The sequence below is a fragment of the Ostrea edulis genome, chromosome 1, assembly GCF_947568905.1.
Source record: "Ostrea edulis chromosome 1, xbOstEdul1.1, whole genome shotgun sequence".
NCBI lineage: Eukaryota > Metazoa > Mollusca > Bivalvia > Ostreida > Ostreidae > Ostrea > Ostrea edulis.
Window position 1 is genome coordinate 55480800 of NC_079164.1, and position 23323 is coordinate 55504122.

Here is a 23323-nt window from a genome sequence, read left to right on the forward strand (position 1 = left end):
AGGACAAACCATGCTCTCACTTTTAAGTACAATAACATGCAATTTTCTCAAAAATTGAAGAAAATCAAAATCCTTGCCATATACGCACATCTTCAGTAACCATACAAACATTTGATCTGTAAAATAAGAAGGTCCTCACTTGAAAACTGGAGGGGTGAGGGGAGAGACAGACAAATCATGTACTCTCTATGCAATATTTCCTCAAATCTGACTACATTCAACGTGTAATTTTCTAAAATTTTGAAAAAAAATCAAAATCTTTGCTTCATGCACATCTTCAATACCCAAACAAATACTCTGTAAAATAAGAAGGTCCTCACTTGAAAATTGTGGGAGGAGCTAGCCGGACAAATTATGTACCTTCCATATTACAATACTTTTCAAATAAAGGGGCAAAACTCCTGCAAGAGAGGTCAAAATGGATAAAATTTCCAACATGATCTAGAGTGACCCACAAAGAAGCTACATAGCAAGTTTCAGCTTGATATGTGACAGGGAAATGAAAATAGAAATAGAAAACCCTGAATGGACGGACAGATATATATTGCTGTACCAAATATGTCCCGTCTAAAGACAGACATATAATCAAAGTACTTAAAGTACTCGTGGGAGTTGAACATTGTGGAAATTCAGTTAGAAAAGATAGTACTGGAAGGGTAGGGGGATAAATGACTGAATATTATCATGATTTTAGATACAAATCAACTGTGTTGTTTTTCAAAGCGTTACAACAGCAAACATGGATAATGGAAGGCCCATGGGCCACAACGCTCCTCGAGTAACTGAAGTTGTGTTGTTGTTTTCTAGAATTTCACCCCTTTATATTCTCATGAAAAATGTGACCACATATTATGGCCCAAACTTTCAAATCAATATAGTTATCAATGCCTTGCAGTTATGAAGAAGTTTTTCCCCTGTATATATACATTCAAGTTTAATCCTAGTTATAGCTAATTCTAAGGATTCATTACTTGAAAAGGTAGTCCAATATGCTAAACTGTCACCTGAGTATACTACAGTCCTGTAGAGGATCAATGGAATGGTAAATAATTGTATAATAACTCAAAATAAATGAAATGCAAAAAAATTAAAAATTGTCGGGCATCGGAAATGCACAAGCCAAGTTGCGCAAGGAATGGGCATAGAGGGAACCGGCAGAAAAGTTTTCAAGAATTATCAAGCAGGGAGCAAAATTTTGCGTACATAAATTTCAGCCGACTTAAATTCTTTGTGACCTTGACCTTTAACCCTTGACCAAAATCAATAGGCTTCTTTGTCTCATCAAGGGCGATAATCCATCTAAGTTTAATTGAGATCCTATAATTTGTTAAAAAATTATAGTGCAGAAAACAAAATTTTCTCCAAATTTCAGTCTATTTATAGCCACTGTGACTTTGACCTTGTGACCCCGGAATCGATAGGCTTCTTGTCTTACTTAATCGATCTAAGTTTGATTGAGATCCTATAATTCGTTCAAGAGCTATGGTGCGGAAAACAAAATTTTCTCCAAATTTCAGTCTATTTATAGCCAGTGACCTTGACCTTTGACCTAGTGATCCCAGAATCGATAGGCTTCCTCATCTTACTGAGGGTGACAATCCATCTAAGTTTGAATGAGATCCTATAATTTGCTCAAGAGCTATGGTGCGGAAATGAAATGTTGATGCGTGCCCGCCTGCCCGCCCAAAGGCACTTCATCAGATCATAAGCCGAGTTCGACTTCATTGCAACTCCGCTAAAAATGAAACACTAGTCAAATAATGTTATTTGTTGCCAAGGTATTTGGGATATTATACTGTGGCTCAAACAGGGGGTGAATGAACATGACAGTATGGAAAGCATATAGTGGAATCAGACTTGTGATGCTGGAAATCTATAGTGATTAATAAACTATACATGTACAAGATCCATAACTATTTTTTTTTTTCAGTTTGTGAGGGAGAATCCTCATGTCTCTTTCATCTGTAGACAAATAAACAATGTGTTTTGACCAGAGCAATTTCCAATCCTTTTTGCAGCATAAATTCAACATTGTGGCAACTGGGTTATTGATAGTGAAGTAATACATGGCAGCACCTTATCCCATGCTCTTAAAATTTCTGTTTGACACACACTCATGACATCCACTCTAACATTACAGAGTGCAGCAAAATCCCATTGTAATAGGGGATTCAAAATGGATAACTGGTACAAAATATGGTACATACTATTCAAAAAGGATAATGAATTTGACATATTGATGTCTTGGAAAAGGAAATTCTGACATCGGGGCTCTAAGCGTTTTCAAACATTGTCATTTGATAAAAGTGTTCTACATTTTTAAAAATAGAGATTAATATGTCTTTACATACATAGGTGAGAAAGTTTCCATTATTCCTAGCCGAGACATACCATGTATGCGCAAAAAATTCATAAACAAATATCACACTACTCACGTAGAAAATGTGGACCTTACCGTCATCAAGCGCAGCGAAACACGCCATTTCGAGATTATAGTCGACGAAAGCTCGTTAACAGTAATGAATAAGGTACACTCATTTTGTATCTATTTTGTGACTTTCTTTATTAAAAGGAACAGTTCTCTAATGTGTAACGTGCAATTACTACGTAATTCAATAACTTGAAGCATGAAGCAGTTTCACTTTGCCACCGGATATAAGAAATTTTATTTCGTATTCCGATCCCAATCGAAAGTTGTTGACTGGGAATGACGTGTTTTAATTCAATCTACATGTAACATGTAAGCATTTTTTATATCACATTAAAAAAAAAAACCAAATATATACACAAACACAATGTTGTAGAGTTATTTCTTGTAAATTTTCTGAGGTTTCGCACCATATTCGATATTTCGCGCCACGGTGTCAATAGGGCTTGTGTGCAGTTGTCGTTCGTTTCCCTATCAATGTTTATAGGTGACGCTGCGCTACAAACGACAATTTTCAACCTTATCTTTTATTTTTCTATGTCTATCAGTATCAATTTGATCGAAATCTTGTATTCAAATTGATTTGAATACAATATCATTGCATTTATTTACATATCAATTATCAAAATTAGATTAATTCAGAAAAGTTACATGGATTATTTAATGGCGGATGTTTATAAAAGTTTATGTTGATTTACCTAGGAGTAAATCAGCTGACACAGAACCCCCGCTGACGACCACTATACAAATCAATACAAATTACTGCGCAGAAAAGTGCGTGATGACCCAGGGAGATTGAACATAGTTCAACTCCCAAAAATGAAATGTAAATGCAATTAATTTACCAAACAAGACTTAGATATTAAATAGATGTACCTAAAATAATTGCAGTCAAACATTTGACATGTGCATTTACATGCATGATCTATTTTGTATTGCTTATAGGAGTTATGAAATTGATCACTGTTCGTTATCTTCACCTTTCATGATCCATTAACTTCCCAAAGTTCTCCAATGATATTTTCTAGTTTCTACCTGTCTGCTTCATCCAGAATAATGATCTTGTGTCTTCCTTTAGGCAGCGTAACTTTTTGCTGTGCAAACATCTTTATTTTATTTCTCACAACATCAATACCTCTGTAAAAAGATAAAAATCAATCAACATGAGAAAAATTTGCCTTCTAGAACAAATGCTTCACAGTGTATTATTTCCACTTGGAATAATCATTTGATTTAAAATCTCACAAATTTTAATTTGGACAACTAAGCCAGTAAGATAAATGTATTGATCGAATGTGATTAAGATATAATGTAAATGTCTCTTAGTAATATGTTATCAGTAAATGCAGATGATGTGTATGAATATTTGTAAGCAGTCAATATGTTTGATAGAGAATCATCCATCTTTTTATTTTTTGTTAAATTGGTGTTTAGTCATTGTTTGGTAGAGAATGAAATATTCATGCCTTATCTTGTCGAGTCCTTAATTTTCATGGAGGTAACTTTATGCTATTTGTGTGTTAAGGGCACACAGTGCACCTCCCCATGATCAAGAAAAAATCAACTGCATTAAAGAATAAAAAATCTTCAAGTGTGCGATGTTTTGGGAGCACGACAGTTTGGGACTTGGCATGCATATACGACGATTCAGGAGTTGGGCATCGACAGTTCGGTGATGCCGGTTCGGGTGCGCGACATTTCGGGCACAACAGTTCGGGAGCTGGCAAATGAATTTGATCTTTAGTGTTATTTCTCCATTTTAAAATTGACATGTGTACTTATTTTTGATGGTTTAAATAATGTTACTACTCAAAATTTAATTCTTATAACATCAATGATTACCCAAAGGGAGAGCGCGAGCGATAATTATAGGAGCACCGTAATGAAGATTGGTTTCCCTGTCTCCTGAGGGAAGGCGATAATTAGGTGCACAGTAGTAAGATTGACGTCCCCTCAATATCCCGTCATATGTCATTCTTCTCACAGAGTAAGACAGAAGAAAATCCAAATATGCCCATAAATCATCTCAGATTTTCTATTTCAACCACTTCCAAACCTTTATTTTTTTTCTGTAATATAATTACAAGTACTATAGTACTGCACATATATCCGACAGTAGATAAATATATTATCTGATCAATTTCAATTTTCACTATACACTCAAGGATCAAAGCGTAGTTCCTGTCTAGCTATCAAATTTCATTAGATCTATCTAAAACTTCATTAAAATTAGATTTTAGCATAATCATTATGAACTTTTAAGAATGTATGCAGGATTGATTCAAGATTCATGACAAACATGTTATTTTGATATTTTTGTGGATTTATAGTAAACCTGAAAACCAATATTGATACTTTCAGGAAAAAATTCCTACTAACATGTTAAAACATATGTAAAAATAAAAAGAATTCATTGGTCCTTTATTTTTCAGGGGGTTAAAATATGTCTGTTTTGGTGAATAATGCACTATGAGCACTATAGTTACCCCCCTCCCCCTCCTTACATAAATGCTGTAGGTGATAATATAATAAATATGCATCTTAATATATATTTATTTTAACTCATGTTAAAACTATAAATATGTTTTGATGATTACTATTGAATTAATTTCACATAGAATGATAGGGTTGTTGCTTTGGAGATGATTTTATTACTTTTTGTCTGAAATTACTTGTATATTCATGCTCTGTCAGAGTATGTTAAAAACGCGGGAAATATAACACAGCCGATGTAAACATTGTGATGTCATATTGCCTGTGACTTTTTTTTCTCTCTTTTCAAACCAAGCGATTATCAAAAACGACACTTTCTCTATTTTTTAAATTATAAGAAATAACTGAACTAATTTAGAAAGACATATTAACTGTACTCAAAATTCACACTTTTTGATTTCTCTTAACATCCACGTCACATAGTAGACTCCCTCGATTTCCTGATGATCTCTAAGTGGACGATGAGAATATTTGTAGCAAAATAAAGTGTTTTAAATCTATGTATAGTGTACTTAAGAAAGAGATGATTATAGAATTATCTATAATTTTTGCTCAAAATGATGCGTTTACATAACCCGTGTTTCCTCAGCCTAACGGTTTCCCTTGGATATTACACATCCAGCATTTTAGATTTATGTGCACAAACACCAAATACATGTTATGAAATTTATAGCATTATATATTATAATTTTAATAGGCCTAGTGGTTTGTGAATTAAGTTTTGTAAGACTGAAAATTAACCGTGGAGAGGGGAATGGGGGTATGTGAATCATGGAGACGTAAACTATAACTATCATTTGAAAGATAATTAAAACATAAGGGATTTTTCATTTGTATTTTATTTTATTTGTATATTTCTAAACATATTTTCACTTTATCCTGTGTCTGGTTAGCTTTATCCTGTGTCTGGTTATATCTGACAAGTCTTTGTTTCCATCTGTCATTATTACTGATGCTTAGCACTTGACGTATTCCGGAATCGGAAACGAAAATAGTTTCTTTTAAGATACTACATGAATAAACCACGTGATGCCTTGCAATCACTATCTTAAACAGCGTTATCAAAATTCCATACAAACTGGTTATGACTATCTAGTAGCATTCATAAAAATTTCATGAAACTATATCTTCACAAAAAATATACAAAATGTCTGTAAAAAATAAAGGAAATCTATCTCATAATAGACTTGATAAAGAAATCAATAGAAACAGAGTTATTGCCCTTGGATTCAATATTTTGAAACGTATCATTGATTATTCATCTATAACTTAGATCTAGTCTTTTGAAATATTTTATTTTTAACAAGATTTTTTACAGTAACTATAGGAAAAGATTCCAACAAAATTTATGTTCCTATCATGCATAAATCTAGATAAATCATTGATTTTACAAAATCTTATGACATCACAGGAGGGTGGAATTACTTTAAGTGAATTAGACCTATCAAAAGTTCAGGTGCATGACATATGGCAACTCCTGAACCGTCGTGCACTACTCAAAGTACGTGAACTTTTACTTTTTAATAATTTCAATAATCAACTCCCGAACTGTCGTTAACAAACTCCCGAACCGTTGTCACCGAACTCCCGTAACATCGCTTCAGGTGCCGAACAGTCGCGCACCCGAACTCTCAGTAATTCCAAATCTTCACCAACAAAATGGTTTTTTCTCTCAAAATCCACTTTGGCATATGACCCTATCACGACACTACACTTTTATGTCTGTAAAAGTGAATACACTGAAGAAAATTCTTAAATCTCTATAAAAACATCAGCGCAATGGTCATTTTGATACAATAATTAATGATTATCTTGTCAACTTAAAACAAGCAGTCCATGTTCGCTGAATCATTGGGTATACCATTTATATGTATGTTATTTATTCAACAAAATTACTACTGTGATTTTCAAAGGCATGAATTTCAAATGACTTTGAGAGAGCTGAAAATGAGCTGGACTACAACATAGATCAGGTAGATATTGTGCTTGCATGGTACTGGAAAAATACTTACAATAAAAATACATATAAGTGGAGTAGCTGTGATTTCTGTGTTTGAGATATCTGGAACTACATTGGAATGTTTGCATATTAATTTGACTAATCAGGGCCAGTGGTTTTTGATAAGGAAATTTTCAAAGATTATATATGTTCCAATGCCAAATTTTGAACTCCTATTGAGACTCCATCCTTTCCACAGTCTTCATGAAAACATTTAAAACTTGCTGGCCAGTCGGACCAGTGAACTGTCTGAATTTACTGGCCCACGGTGAAATTTACTGGCCCCCTAAATTTTCATGTTTATCACATACATTAATGGAATGTATTGTAATATTGTACAATTAATTTACTGAAACTATGGTTATTACTCGTATTCATATCTACCCTAAGACATCCTTTCTGTCGATATCAGAAAAACAACACCGGCTGTACACAGTATTTTCTCTCTCTTCGCCCGCAAACAACAAGACTACAAATTCACATATTTTTCACAAACAAAGCCTTCTCTACCAACATCAAATGGAAACCATTGATTAATTCTACAAACTATAGAAATTGTATAAAATCAGAGATAACTGCAATTGTCGAAGTTCATTTTAATTGGACAATGCAATAAAGCAGCAATTACCGGTGTGCAGTGTCGATACAGAACGCGGCCATTCTTGTTGTTTCAACAAGTTGTTCGTTTAATAAGTTATCTTGACAATTAGAAGTATAGTTACCGTTTTTTACGAAATAAACCACAATGTCCAAACATTTACTTTATATGTTATTTTTTGATTTATTTTTATTTTGATTGTAAATTTAAGCAAATAAGATGTTCAGAATATCTAAATCCAACATTATGTTTAATGTGATTTACAAAAAGTCTACTAGCCCATCGGACTTTCTGATTTTTAAATTTCACTGACCCGACCGTAAAATTTACTGGCCTTGGTCTTTGGACCACTGAGTTTTCGTGAAGACTGTTTCCACCCCAACCCATCATTTCCCAGCCATGATTTGAAGAAACTTCAATCTACAGTACCTAAGGATGTTTGTATATTAATTTGAAAAAACTTCAATCTACAGTACCTGAGGATGTTTGTATAATGATATGAATCTACAGTACCTGAGGATGTTTGTATAGAGATATGAATCTACAGTACCTAATAATGTTTGTATATTGATATGAATATACAGTACCTAAGGATGTTTGTATAGAGATATGACTCTACACTACCTAAGGATGTTTGTATAGAGATATGAATCTACACTACTTAAGGATGTTTGTATAGTGATATGAATCTATAGTACCTGAGGATGTTTGTATAGAGATATGAATCTACACTACCTGAGGATGTTTGTATAGAGATATGAATCTACACTACCTAAGGATGTTTGTATAGATATATGAATCTACAGTACTTAAGGATGTTTGTATATTGATATGAATCTACAGTACCTAATAATGTTTGTATAGAGATATGAATCTACACTACCTAAGGATGTTTGTATAGAGATATGAATCTACAGTACCCAAGGATGTTTGCATATTACTTTGACTAATAATGGCCATGCTGGTCTTCAGAAAATGTTTTAAACATTTTTTTCCCCATTTAAAGCCATGAAACCCCCCCCCCCCCCCCCCCCATGAGACCTTATCCTACAGTACACGACATGAGTTTTATGTGTGTTCCACGCAACACGGTGGAAAAAATTTGCCGAAAACACGGTGGACCTTTAAAATTGTGGCACCTTTGAAGTCCTACATTTCTGAGCGAGCTAGACATTGAAGTCCACGTAAGATCTCTGTGGATGCCACCGCGCATCTCCGTGGATGTCACCTGTAACTCCATCAATACCACTGTGTACCTCCGTGTGATAAAACAAAGAAATAAAAGAAAAAATAATATCAAGAATAAAATTTCCGAAATGATTCACCCAAAAACCGTTTCGTTTGGCCAACATGCCCCCCACCCCATTCATTACTTAGAAATTAGCTATAAATCATTCAATTCCTGTAATTGTTGTTTAATGATACTTGGTGTTTTCGGTACATATCCGTATGCAAACTTCCCTGCAGATGTTCACATCTTTTTATGAAACGCCCAAATTCTTGACATCCTATATACAAACATCTGTGTTATTCCTTCACGGCACGTGCAGCACAAGTTCACCAAAAAATGAAGGGTCATGAACAACGCGTCAATCACATGCCAGTGATTTCAATTTGATAAATAGCAGCTCAAAGAAATGTGTACCATAAACAATGGACAGTATATGTTAACTGCATGATTACAGGAATAGGTGACGAGACCTTCGTTAGTCCTAACCCGGACCAGCCGAAAAAATGAACATGTTAAGAAAACAAATTGGGGAATAAACAAGAGGCCCAAGGGCCACATCGCTCACCTGAGTCACTTGGCTCATATTTAAAGATTTTCCCTCTATATTTGTATGCAAAACTTTGATCTCCCCCCTTTGTGACTCCATCCTCCCCTGTGGGCCATGATTTTAACAAACTGAAATCTGAAATATGTCTTGAGAAGAAGATTTTTAAAAGATTTTTCCTATATATTTGCATGTAAAACTTTGATCCCCTATTGTGGCCCCATCCAACCCCCAGGGGCCATGATTTGAACAAACTTGAATCTGCATTATGTCAGGAAGCTTTCATGTAAATATCAGCTTTTCTGGCTCAGTGGTTCTTGAGAAGAAGATATTTCCTATATATTTGTATGTAAAACTTTGATCCCCTATTGTGGCCCCATCATACCACCGGGGGCCATGATTTGAACAAATTTGAATCTGCATTATGTCAGGAAGCTTTCATGTAAATCTCAGCTTTTCTGGCTCAGTGGTTCTTGAGAAGAAGATTTTTAAAGATTTATCCTATATATTAGTATGTAAAACTTTGATCCCCTATTGTGGACCCATCCAACCCCCGGGGGTCATGATTTGAAAAAACTTAAATCTGCACTATGTCAGGAAGCTTTCATGAAAATTCCAGTTTTTCTGGCCCAATGGTTCTTGAGAAGAAGATTTTTAAATGATCCCACCCTATTTTTGCATTTTTGTGATTATCTCCCCTTTGAAAGGGACATGGCCCTTCATTTGAACAAACTTGAAAGTCCTTCACCCAAGGATGCTTTGTGGCAAGTTTGGTTGAAATTGGCCCAGTGATTCTTGAGAAGAAGATGAAAATGTGAAAAGTTTACGACGCCAATGATGACAGACAAATTTTGATCAGAAAAGCTCACTTGGCTCAGGTGAGCTAAAAATATCAGAACGAAAGGGGATGGATAATTAATCAAAAAGAATTTGTACTTTCAAGTTTAAAAACTTCCCGTATCTGCATACATACATGTATATTATAATCAATAATTACCAATGTTCTCTATTTACAGAAATGAGATGTACCCGAAAGGTACCCAAAACGTATCTGTAAGGTACCCGAAGCAACTTTTTCCTTGAAAAATGTACCCAAAAAGTACCCGCAAAAAACAGCCATTTTTCGACAGTACCCGGAACGTACCCGACTATTGTAAAAAGTACCCAAAATGTACTCAGATTAAAAATTGAAAAGCTAATATGTACATGAAATGTACCCAACAGAAAAATATAAATGTTCAAATGTACCCGAATTGTACCCAGGGTATCAATTAAGGAAGTTAAAATGTATTCGATATGTACCCACTTTAAAGTTACCAAGTTGAAATGTACCCAAAATGTACCCAACAAAAAATATTAATGTTGAAATGTTTACCAGAAATGTACCCTGGGTAAATTAAAAAATTAAATTGTACCCGTAATGTACCAACTTTAAATGTGACTATTGAAAATGTACCCGAAACGTACCCATTTAAATAAACCTTGTAATTTCACAACAGATACAAATACATTAAACAATTTCACAACTGATTTTGAAATAAGAAAGCTTTTATAGTCAATTGTACCAGCATTATGTACCCAACCTCAATCTGGCATGTTTTTTTTTTTATTGATGTATGTATGTTGTAGACATTTTTTGTTTAAAAAAAAAAAAAAAATATATATATATATATATGAAATAGTGCAAATCCTGTTGATGTTAATGAATTTTAATTTATCTATAAAAAGGTTTTTTTTGTTCTGCCATTAAGGTAGCTATAGTATTAAAGAAAATCTGAAGGATTACATGAAGGGATCCATCCCTAAACCTCTAAATGGAAAGCTATTTTCCATTTTTAAAAACATAACAATCAAAAATAAATAATTGTAGAGACCTAGTAGTAAGATAGTCTTTTGAACTTGATAATGCTACATGATTGTTAGTCTGCAGCAATTTCATAAGAAAAATTATCTGACAGTCACTGAATTTAATTATATATTTGGTAAACAATCTGTATATATCATAATACATGCATATATAGATCTATCTGTATTTGATTTTTTATTTAATAATTTATTTATTTATTTTTTTTTTTTTTTTTTTTTTTTTAATATTGATATACACTGTATTTCAAAAGATGTCCCTGCAGAAGGAAATTATTGAAGATCAACATATTATTTTTATAAACTAGTTAACTTATTAATGCTATTTCATTTGTAACACCTCATAGTTTAACCACTCTTATTATGTATAAAGCAGGTCAAACTGAAATAACTTAAGTAACGTCGGCATTATGTTAAAATCAGCTCGATCCGCTCCTTTATTTTTATGTTGTCGCAATACGAGGAGCGGATCGAGGAGCTGGTTTTAATCAGATTGGTCCGAAGGAACAGTAAGAGTTATCAATTGACAAGTAAAAATTTAAGTTGATAGCACAAGTGACCAGTGATTAGAAATATTTATTTATTGTCCTGTAATTTGGTTATAGGAAGGTCTTTGGTATCCTTTGATTATTTACAATTTCATTTCTCTTTCAGAATAAAATTCATGATAGATACAGAATTTATATGGTGTGACCACTGACCAGACTGGTTTTAATATGCCATTCTGAGAATTACACTATGAAGACCTGGATCAATGTTTATATAGTTCCAAAATGAGTTTACTCTGAATGACACTTCAGTTCATGCACATTTTAGGTAAGTCCAATGAGACTACTAGGCCTATATATATGTATAGTGGATGGGAAGTCCATGACCCTGATATGTCTTAAATTTGTTTGACAGCAAGTCAAATTGGGATGACTTTAATTCCACTATCAGTTTCAAGTCACTGATTTAATTTGAACAAATCATACAAACTGTTTCTATTAATTTTAAATAGATATATAACATGCCCACAAAATAATTGCATTATTATTTTTTTTAGAATGTACGTCATCAATGTTCTCCCAAAGGAAAGTGAGCAAAAACTTATCCAGAGAATCAACAGCACATTTTTGTGAAACTTTTTAAAATGCGCAGGTAATATTGCTGTTAAAATATTTTGTATCCTATGATCTGTAATAAAATATAAGTGGCATATTGATATAACTTTAACTTAGTTATAACTTTTTAACTAAAATGGGTAGGGATTTTATATTTGCCATTTTTATTCTTTGTGACAAGAAAATATTTTTTAATATATATACAAACTGTATATATAAGTACCTCATTAATGACCTTTTGACCTTTCTGATGGTACCAAATTTGATCTTCTGACCTTGACATGAATTTTGACATACTTGTCTTGAAAAGCGTTAAGTTTGGGGGCATCCATGGTTCACATTCATGTCTTGTTGCTGTTCAGACTATGAAAAGATGTTGCTGTTAAGAATGATTATCTAGCACAACCATTTAATGCAAAGTTAGAAAAGTTAAAATATTTTCATTGCAATCTTGGTTTTGTATTGCACGTGTTAATCATTTATGATGAAAATGTTTTTTTTAATTTTTCATTTATGCACTTATTTACATGTATTTGTTAGATTTTAATCGAATTAATAATAAAGGAACAATATCCAAGAAAATATAATATATAAGTATATATAATTTAGAAGGTTAAAAGAGACTAAACGGGTGTAAAATAAAGATAATTTAAAGCGTCAAGTCAACTGAATTAAAGACAAAGAAAAGTGCAGTAAACTACATTCGTATTGTGATTTGGTTTTATTATATTTCATTAAATGGGGTTTTTTTTTATTTGCAGGAGAAATAGGATTACGAAGAAGAGAAGCTTCGTCATAATTTTTATAGTATGAATTAAATGCAATTTCTCATATATTAAGATTCTTCATTTTTTTAGGACACATGGTTGGTAATATTCATGAAAACTAGCAGAACTCCAGTACATTTGAAGTGTTAGTCAAGCATACTTTAGGAGAGGCATGCAAAGTTTGGAAAATGCCGTAAATGGTACCTGAAAAGTGCCTAAAATGGCACCCAGAGTGTACTTAAAATGGTACTTATGCTGTACCTGGAATGTACCCAGTTTGTACCCAAAACGTACCTAAAATGACACCGGGTTTGTACCTAAAATTGTACCCGTAAAGTACCTATACTGTACCTAAAATGTACCCAGTTTGTACCTAAAAACTGTCTAAATTGGTAACTGGATTTGACCAATAATGTACCTGAATAGTACCTAAAATAGTAGCAGAATTGTACCTAAAATGTACCAGAAAAGTTTCTGAAATGGTACCTGGATTGTACCTGAAAAGTACCTAAAATGTACCTGGAATGTACCTGAAAAGTACCTAAAATGTACCTGGATTGTATCAATAATGTACCCATAATATACCCTGAAAATGTATCAAAGAAATGTACCCAAAAGGTACCCCAAAATGGGAACAACAATGTTGACAAAATTGTACCTAAAAGGTACCCCAAAAATTAAAACCTTAAAAAGTTGTACGGGAAAGAAAATGTACCCGAAAAAGTACCCGCCTCCAGCTAAAAATATTTTTAAAGTCCGGTTCCAAAAAGGGTAGACTTTTGGGTACCCTTTAGGTACATTCTGGGTACCTTTTGGGTACTTTCCGGGTACTTTTTAGTGTACCCGAAGCGTACCCAAAGTGTGTACCGAAAAATATTGTACCCAGAAGGTACCCTAAAAATTGATACTTGGAAAGTTGGAAATAATAAGGTAGCCAAAAGGTACCCCGGAAAATTTTAACTTAGACAGTTGCATTGGAAAGAACAATGTACCCAAAAAAGTACCCGTCTGCAGCTAGAAATATTTTCAAAGTCCGGTTCCAAAAAGGGTAGACTTTTAGGTACACTTTAGGTACATTCCATGTACCTTTTGGGTACACTCCGGGTACTTTTAGGTGTACCTAAAGTGTACCCGTAAAGTACCCAAAGTGTACCCAAATTGTACCTGTAATGTATCCAAAATGTACCCAAAAGTGTACCCAACAAAAGTACCCAAAATGTACCTTTTTTCTGTAAGGGATCCTTAGTCCTGGATTTTTGGGATTTAGGTAGCATTTTTTTGTTTGGAATCAATAAATTAACATTCAGAGTAATGAAAAAATGCAAATTAGTTAAGGATTTCCATATTAATTTTCATTACAGACACTACTGAAGTCATGTACTCCTATGTAGATTTTTATGAAATTCATTGGAAACAGTTATTTGTCGTTATTTTAAAATAAAAACAACAAGAAAATTGTTTAATTGCATTTATTTATCAAGAAACATTTCAATAACTAAAACACATGTCATTTTCAATATGTTCATCAAGTTTTAGAATAATAAGTGCTGAATTATTGAATTAGCGTTATTCTCCAAAAATGTTAAAAAACGAATACATGTGGACACAATTTCCTTACAGCGTGGTTTACATATCATTTTTTCTGTTTATATTAGTAGATGTACATCTGTTATAGTTATTTATGAAAAAATATACATACCTTTCCTTAATAATTTCAAATTTATAGCTTCTAGAGTATGTATACCCCCATAAAAAACCGAAGTCTGGCACCATACAGCTGAGCTATTTAAAATCACTCATGGATTAAAATTTTATGTAATTTCACGGAAAGACACAGATAATGATTCCTTATCACCTTGGTAAAATGTTTGTGAAAAATAAAGGAAATCTATCGCATAATGGACTTGATAAATAATTTATTGAAAACGGAGTTATTGTCCTTGGATTCAATATTTTGAAACATATCATTGACTATTCAAATATAACTAAGACTTTTGAAATATTTTATGGCTGACAATTATTTTTAAAATAACTATTGAAAAAGACTCCAACAAAATTTATGTTCCAGTCATTAAATCATTGACTTTGCAAAATCTTATGACGTCACAGGAGTGTGGAACTATGTTAATGCATTTAAATTAAAAATGATTTCGTATAGAAAATAAAATTTTTGATAATCTATAGCGTATATAGATAAAAGCAACTAAAATGCAAATCGTTAAGTCATATTTTTTTTTTATGAACTAGTTGCATTTGACACCGAGGTTTTACATCCTTAAATATTGATTACAGGCACGTAGAATTGGAGGGGGTGTAATATGAAAGCTTGAAAGTTAAGAATTAATCCTTGTAACTATTTAAGAAGTTGGAAGTCGGAAGGGGGAATTGAGACAGTTTGAGCAGATGAAGACTATCCCCCCCACATGTACACAATTTAAGGTTTTCATAATCAGACAATTTAAGCACCATTTTTTGTTATCTAATTGCTTGTCAAGAATTTTACACAAATTAACCGGCAACATACCCCTTCTGATACATTGAAAAATATATTACATTAGCAGGGGGCTCTATAAAGTTCAATCTGCAGTTTGGTCATACTTCATCATTCAATAACTTTTTTTAAATAAAAAAATATTTGTCGGGTTAGTGGAACTATGATCTATGACTATAACAATGACATGTGTATAACTTGTATATTCCATGCAAATTCAAAGGGTTTTTCGCCTCAATAGAACAATTGGGGGTCAGCTAATCTGTGTATTTGAAATCAACAGAAGTGTTTGGCTTCTTTCGGAAAGTGTGAAATATATTGGGTCGTCCCAAGACACCCCTGATCTTAGACTAGATCTGATATCGCGTCGACCCAATATATTTCACACTTTTCATAAGAAGTCAAAAACTGCTGTTAATTTCAAATACCCAAACTAGCTAACCGTAATTTAGTTCTATCGTGACATAGACTCTAGGAATTTGCATGGAATATACTTGTTATACAAAAATCATTGAATTATCCAGACACTCCCGATGAACATTTTTTAAAATGAAAATCTCTATCAAAGCACATTGAACAGAAGTCTTGGTCAAATGTAATCAACTAAGGATTTCAAAATTAAATCATTCGATGGTTTGTAGTTTTGCTTCTATTAATTATGCATTAAATTAATTCCAATTTGTAAATCATCAACAATGCTCTAATTTCTATAATGGATCATAGTTAGGCCAATTCAACTTAATTAGTAGATTATCATCCAGGGTCACCAAAAATTATGGGGCTGGTGAGAGTACTTTATTTTTCAATATTTATTTTCTGAGAAAAATATCAATGACAAACGAGTTTTTCTGCATCATTTAATGCCAGATAGATATCAATCTATGCTTATTTCACAGACGAATTAATTCAAGGTTAACAGTGCTTCCCAAGGTCTTCTAGTACTTACTGGACATTTAGTCCAGTAATGGTTGAGATATTACTGGACCAAATCACATTTTACCAGACCAAAATTTATATGCAAATTAATCCCCTATTGTAGCCCCATCCTACCCTTGGGGGCCATGGTATTTACAAACTTGAATTTACACTATATCAGAAAGCTTAAAATTTCATGTAAATTTGAACTTTCTGGCCCAGTGGTTCTTGAGAAGATTTTCAAAGATGTTCCCTATATATTCCCAGGTAAACCTTTGATTCCCTAGTGTCGCCCTACCCTACCCCCGGGGGCCATGATTTTAACAAAATGTCAGGAAGCTTTCATGTAAATTTGAACTTTCTGGCCCAGAATGGCATCGATGACGTACTTTATTAGCTCAAGCATTACACTTCAGATTTGTCAGTGGAATAAACTTTTCCAACCCCTGTTCAACACCAGTGTTATGAAATACACGGAGTTTTTTTTAACTCGAGCAATTCGCATAACTCAAATGCAAATTGTTAAATCAAATGTGCCCATGTTGTTCAAGTACTTCTTGATCAGAGTATAGTTTAAATGCTTTATTTACGTGTTATTTATTACCTAATTCAAACGCTTCGAAGACGTCTGTAGTTTCACGGGATATTGCTCAATTGTATTATCACCCTCTCGGGGGAATTGAAGATGATTGCAAGTTTTATAAATATTCGAGTTAAATGTAAACACGTTTTCTGTTTGCAATGACTAAAGAACAGAATAAATTTTGGGACATGCTGCTACAAATTGAAAATTGACCTAATCATGTATTTCATTGAAAAAGAAATTATCAGACACTTGGTCCGGCCAAAAACTTATATTGATCGGACCAAAACAAAAATTACCAGACAATTGCAAATGTCCAACGGACCTTCGGAATCACTGGGTTAAGCTTTAATTACAAAGGTAAAAACATACGAAACTTCTTCAAGATATGAAGAACATTAATCCCTTCCTTTCATTTACGCCCGTAAGAACGTGAGAAACAAGAGGTACTGTGAGCAATGTTCACTAAGAATACCCCCCCCCCCCCCTACCCCAATCTCCCAAAGGGTGTTGGTAATAGGTATAAACTACCTCTTTTCTGAGTGTAAAAAACAAATGGCATGACAAACCGAACCATATTGCTACTTCGATGGCCAGTGTGCGTGACCTTTGACCTTTTGACCCCAAAATCGATAGGGAACATCTTCATCCCATGGGTAGTCCATATGTATGATATGGTGACTGTAGGTGGAAAGGATAATGCTTTAGAGCCCGGAAACCATTGCGTCTACAAACGGACGAACAGACAGACAGACGGACGGACAACCCGATTCCAGTATACCCCCCCAACTTGTTGCGGGGGGGGGGGGGGGGGTATAATTAAGAAAACCATATCTATTTTCTTCATGTGGCTTTTTATGTTGCTATACCAGAAATGTAAACAAGAAGTGTAAATACCGAAGTCAGAAGTGAAAATTTTCTGGAAATTGCAAGTTTCGCAAAATAAAAAAATTCAGGGGGGACGATTTTTTAGGGGCGTGCGGGGATGATAATCTATCAATTAAGTTGAATTGGCCTTATATTTATCAAGATGCATATTCACACAATATTATGGAAGTAATTATGTAACTTAAACACTGCATTTGTCAGAGAGAGAGAGAGAGCGAGTACACATCAGTGATTATTGAATATTTCCATTACATGTATATGCTTTTCATTTACTGAATATACTAATTCGCATTCAAAACAGGAATTCACGCTTCCACTGTCGTCAGGGGAGGTGCGGTTATCATCTCCGCACAGCCAATCAGATTCACGGAAGAATTGTCCACCATTACCTCCGTCAAAACTTATGATGACGGAGGTTTGGAGGTACAGATGTTTTAGCCTGACTACTTCGAGTTCTCATAAAATTGGTGGAATTGTGTGCGTCGGGGAAATGCAACAGTGATTCACGTTACCCAGAAAGGATACTAGAAGTAATGTTTATCCCATTTCCAAACCCAAAATCACAAAAAGATTAATGTTTACATTGGATAAAGGCGTGCGGTAGGCCCCACAGTAAGAGCAGAATGGACCGGCACACAAAGTAAGTTAGTCTTAGCAGGCACTTATGTATTAGTTAATAGTAATAGTTAAATCAGGGACTGATAATAATACATGCCGATGTCATGTGTATAAATGTACTAAGAGCTACAGGTGCTTGGGTTCAGGACCCCCCCCCCCCCCCCCCTTTCTCCCGAATAACCTGCACAACTTGATTTTAAATTATTTCTTGTTGAAAATCCTACTAATGCATGTCAACAATGTCATGCATACCCCAAAATAGCTCTTTTTAAAAATTGCCCCCATTGGATATAACAATTCGTGTAGCTAGGTTATTCAAAGGGGGGGGGGGGGGGGGGGGGGGGGTGTCATGAACCCAAGCACCTGTGCTAAGAGCTACACAATACTATTTTTTTTACTATAATATTATCTATTAAAAAGAATCCCCTATCTAAACTATTTTCATATCTAGGGTCAATTCATTTAATGTTTACACCAATATATATGCAGTTTCTGGTCTGGTGTCTTATATTTTCCCTGCTCAGCCATACATGTCATAACATGACTGTAAGAGCGCCATATTCAAAGTTTTCGTTCCATGATTCCTACAATAGATCATACCAGGGAATAAAGTTCTAAAGTTTCAGTAATCAGACTAATTCAGTGGTCAAACTTTTTAAATATCAATAGAATTTATATCCATATACATTTTGTAATAAATGGTTTTAAATTCGAATTTAGATTTCATAATAATTAGAGCAAACTGAAATAAGTAGCTAATAAATTGTTGGGTGTAATGTATGCATAGGATCTTTCATGTAATAGGTCAGGTCACCTTTTAAAATTCCATGGCCCCTCTCAGCATCTATGTTTTACTTCCAAATGCTAAAAAAATTGTTGTTTCTTTATAGATTCATTGGATATACTTGTAACAGCAGCACAAGTCAGAGAATTTACAAGACCATAACAACAGCAGAAAATGCCTTTCATCAACAGAGCATACTTAATCATCATCTGCAACTCCAGTTATCAATGGAAGCCCAAGATTAACCCCACCAACAGGCTACCCCTTTTGACATTAACAGTACTCTACAGCAAGAGAAAAAAAACCAGGGTTGTTTTTATATTATATCAATTTGAGACATGCCACATTTTGTGCTTTGTTAGAGTTTTTTTTATACATCTGAGCAAATTCCCCAGTGTGTAAAAAAGGAGGGACATAACAAATATGACAAAACAATCGCAGTTGTTATTAACACTGATGAGGCTGAGACATAATTTTGAAATCAAGGACTTGGCATCAAGATTTTGTATTTCAACACAGTGTATCAGTGATATATTCTGTGCCTGAATTGACCTTATGTTGTGTTAGGTTGTGTTTCAATATAGTCCTAAAGGAATGATATTAACAACATGACAACTGAATAAAAGCTCAATTCCCAACAACCATCGCTATCATTGATTGTGCAGAAAGGAAATCACAGAAACCATCTTCTTTAAAACTGCAGTTACAAATTATACATTCTGACTACAGATCAGCTACAACCTAAAGGGGACTTATGGATTGTGATCCTTTAGGGGACACAATGGAAACTAGCTGTCTGCTAATTTGTGTTATCCTGGATAAATAAAGGCTATTATTATTATCATATTTGTTAGTGAATTATTTACTGGATCTATGTCAGATGTTGCTGTTACAGAGAATAGTGGATTTTACAAACTCCTTTGTTAACTGATGGTGGGTTGAATTATTCTGGAAGGGGAATTCATTTTGGCAGACAAAGGTTTCACGATATCCAAAAAACCAGGGGAAATATGTCTGCACCTCTGTATCTCTGTCAGTGTATTCCCACCAGTTAGTATATGTATATATATGGAGACATCAATAAAGTTTGGGTAGTTTGCACCCTACTAACTCTTGGGCAAAACTCAGGGTTGAAGAGAAAATTGTAGAGCATGTGAATTCATTGTGTACTACTTGTATACAATGTGAGGAATTTATTTAAAATGATAAACATTTTATAAGAGAGTAAATGTATGTCTAACTTTGGGAAAACTTACATTATGATGATTATAAACTAGTAGATTACTTAAATTTTCCTTTGAAATGTGTGAATGCTCCCAACTAAGAAAATTGAAGAATTTGTGCAGATTTATTGACAATTAAAATAGACAGATATTGTAAACCATTTATTATTTGAAGAACAATGATTATTCCATAGTTTTGAATTATTTGTTGAAAATAAAAATAAAAAACCATTTGGTACTTAATTTATTGTCCTATTTATGATAAACTACTCCTTTAACTAAGTATTATATTGTGTTGCTGATCCTATGTAATTACAACATGTACTATAGTACAAGGGGTTGGGTAACTAATCAAAACATGTTTTACGAACAGGAATTTTTTTTTGGTCCAAGTCTTTATAATATTCTTGTTTATAATCCAAGTTTTATATTGTGCGTCATTTAACATATTCTTGACTGTACTGTCAAAATGGTGATGTCTAACAAACATTGTACACATTCTTTCTGTTGATTTGCAAGTTGTTTTTTTTTAATAGAAATAGATATTTGGGTGGACGTGGAATAAAAACTTGCGAGTGATCTAATTAACCGAAAGCCTGCAGCACATTTTCACACCTCCTGCAAGGCGCCCGTGGCCAGAACAAAGCTCCTAGAAGCAGTGTGTATTCGCAAATAACACACAATGTGGAACACGGAGGACACGGTGGGTCTCCGTGGATTTTCCACCGTGGTCTTTCCACGGAGGGGTGTATAAAACTTGTGTCGTGTACTGTATCTCTGCGGCCATAATTTGAGGAAAATTGAATCTACCACTATCTGCGGATGCTTGCATGACTATCATGGCACTCAGATGCTCTTGGGGGGGAAAAGATTTTAATTTTTTTTAAACCTTATATATTCCCATATATAACTTTGTTCCCCTATTGTGGTCCCATCCTGCATATTATTATGACTAAGAGGAAGATTTTTCCTATATATATTCCCACATAAAAAAATAATCCCCTATTGTGGCCCCACCTTAATTGGGGCCATGTTTTGAACAAACTTGAATCTGCACTACCTGAGGATGTTTGCAAATTATTGACTAATCATGGCCCTGCTATTCTGAAAAGATTCTTTTAAAAGATTTTTCCATATATCTTTTAAAACTTTGATCCCTTTTTGTGGCCCAACCCTAGCCATTATTTCAACAAATTCTAATTTGCACTATTAACTGAGAATGCTTTCAAATAAGTTTCATCTTTTTTGGCCCAGTGGTCAAGAAGATTTTTTTTAAATTTTCATTATTTCTTTTTGGCCCAGTGGTTCATGGGAAGATTTTTAAATTTTCAGTATTTCTTAATCATCTCCCCTTAAAAGAGGGTGTGGCTTTTCCTTTAAACAAAATTGAATCCCCTTCACCCAAGGATGCTTTGTGGGAAGTTTGGTTGAAAATAGTCAACTGGTTCTGGAGAAGAGGTAAAAAATGTTTAAAAGTTTACAAACAAATGGACCATCTGTCTGTCTGTTGGAAATTATAAATTGAACCTTTACTCAGTGGTCAATTAATGTCGATCGATCCTCATGTGATGTCATGTTTTTGCAAAAATCTTTATTAAATTAAACTTTGCGCATGATAGAAATATATCGTTCAAAGGAATTTTATTCACTGCATAAAATAAAAAATCTGGTAAACTATTGATACTGAAAAGGCCATGCCAATTTGTAATCTAGTTCGTCAGATTCGCCCCTTCTATTTGTAATAAATCCAAATTATAATATTATCAAAAAATAATACCCGCCCGCGTGACCAAATATATCTGCGTCAAATATTTTTGACTTTTTACAATGAAGCACACAAACGACCTTGATGCATATGGCTGACAAATAACAGAATCGCAGGCTCTCAAGACATTTCCTAACTGTTTTAAGTTATTCATGACGTCTATCTTGATATGTACGATACTTCATAACACTGGATTGGAAGTTGTTCATTATACTGCAATCGAACTGGAAGCCGATGAAAAATTTAATGCGCTATTCGATGCTACTATTTAAAGAACATCGACAGCTTACGATTGATTGATTATATATTGTTTAAATTAAGTCTCTCTTGAGAATATTTCACTCACATGAAGACTTTACCATTGGCGGTGAAGGGCTGCAAAATTTAGGCCTTATGCTCAGCGCTTATATCAATTGAGCAGGGAGAGATCTTTATCGTGCCACACCTGCTGTGACACAAGTCTCAGTTTTCGCTGTCTCATCCGAAGGAGCGCCCCATTTATTTGTCTCTTACGACAAGCAAGGGGTACTGAGGACTTTTCTAAATAGGACCGATAGTTAACGACAAATTCACAAAAGGTTTTTGGTGATTATTAATTCTGTGTGTTCTATTAAAATTCAAGAAAATGCTAAAAGCGATACATTGAAGATTTCAAAATTGGACATGTCCCTAACAATATACATAGATCTGAATCGAAAGTTTGTAGAAATGAAACTAAAATAAAATTCTTTAAAAAGACCTTATCAGTTAGTGTTGCAAAGTACATGTGTTAGGTATGAAGAAAATAAGTCTTTGAAACCTGAAATACTTCTTATTTATTGTAAACTATATCAACAAACTGAAAAATGGTAAACAAATGATATATGATGATTTTAGATCTTTATTTTTAAGCGCTCGCTTTTTAAAATCACATTTGATTCAATCAAAATTATTTAAATTTTTTGTATTTGCTCGCCTCATTATTTTTATCTTCAAAATAAAAAATAATATTTGTAAAATAATTTCACCCTCTCGCCTCACTTTTTTTGTT

The 23323-nt window shown here is 33.8% G+C and overlaps 1 protein-coding gene and 1 long non-coding RNA gene across 3 annotated transcripts in view; one reads left to right on the forward strand and one right to left on the reverse strand.

Annotated features, from left to right (window-relative positions):
• LOC125664664 (replication factor C subunit 2-like) overlaps window positions 1-23323 on the reverse strand; it is a 119080-nt gene that overhangs the window by 73879 nt on the left and 21878 nt on the right. The window contains exons 4-5 of one of the 2 annotated variants that reach the window (XM_056154518.1): window positions 8658-8774; window positions 3464-3565 (exon numbers count right to left, since the gene is read on the reverse strand). In XM_056154518.1, the coding sequence (XP_056010493.1) occupies window positions 3464-3565; window positions 8658-8774 (219 nt within the window). The remainder of the gene's footprint in view (window positions 1-3463; window positions 3566-8657; window positions 8775-23323) is intronic. The other variant, XM_056154520.1, reaches the window with a different exon arrangement.
• LOC125664692 (uncharacterized) lies at window positions 8998-13170 on the forward strand. The gene is made up of 3 exons (XR_007366022.2): window positions 8998-11972; window positions 12202-12296; window positions 13021-13170. It is a non-coding gene; the product is annotated as an uncharacterized LOC125664692 (long non-coding RNA).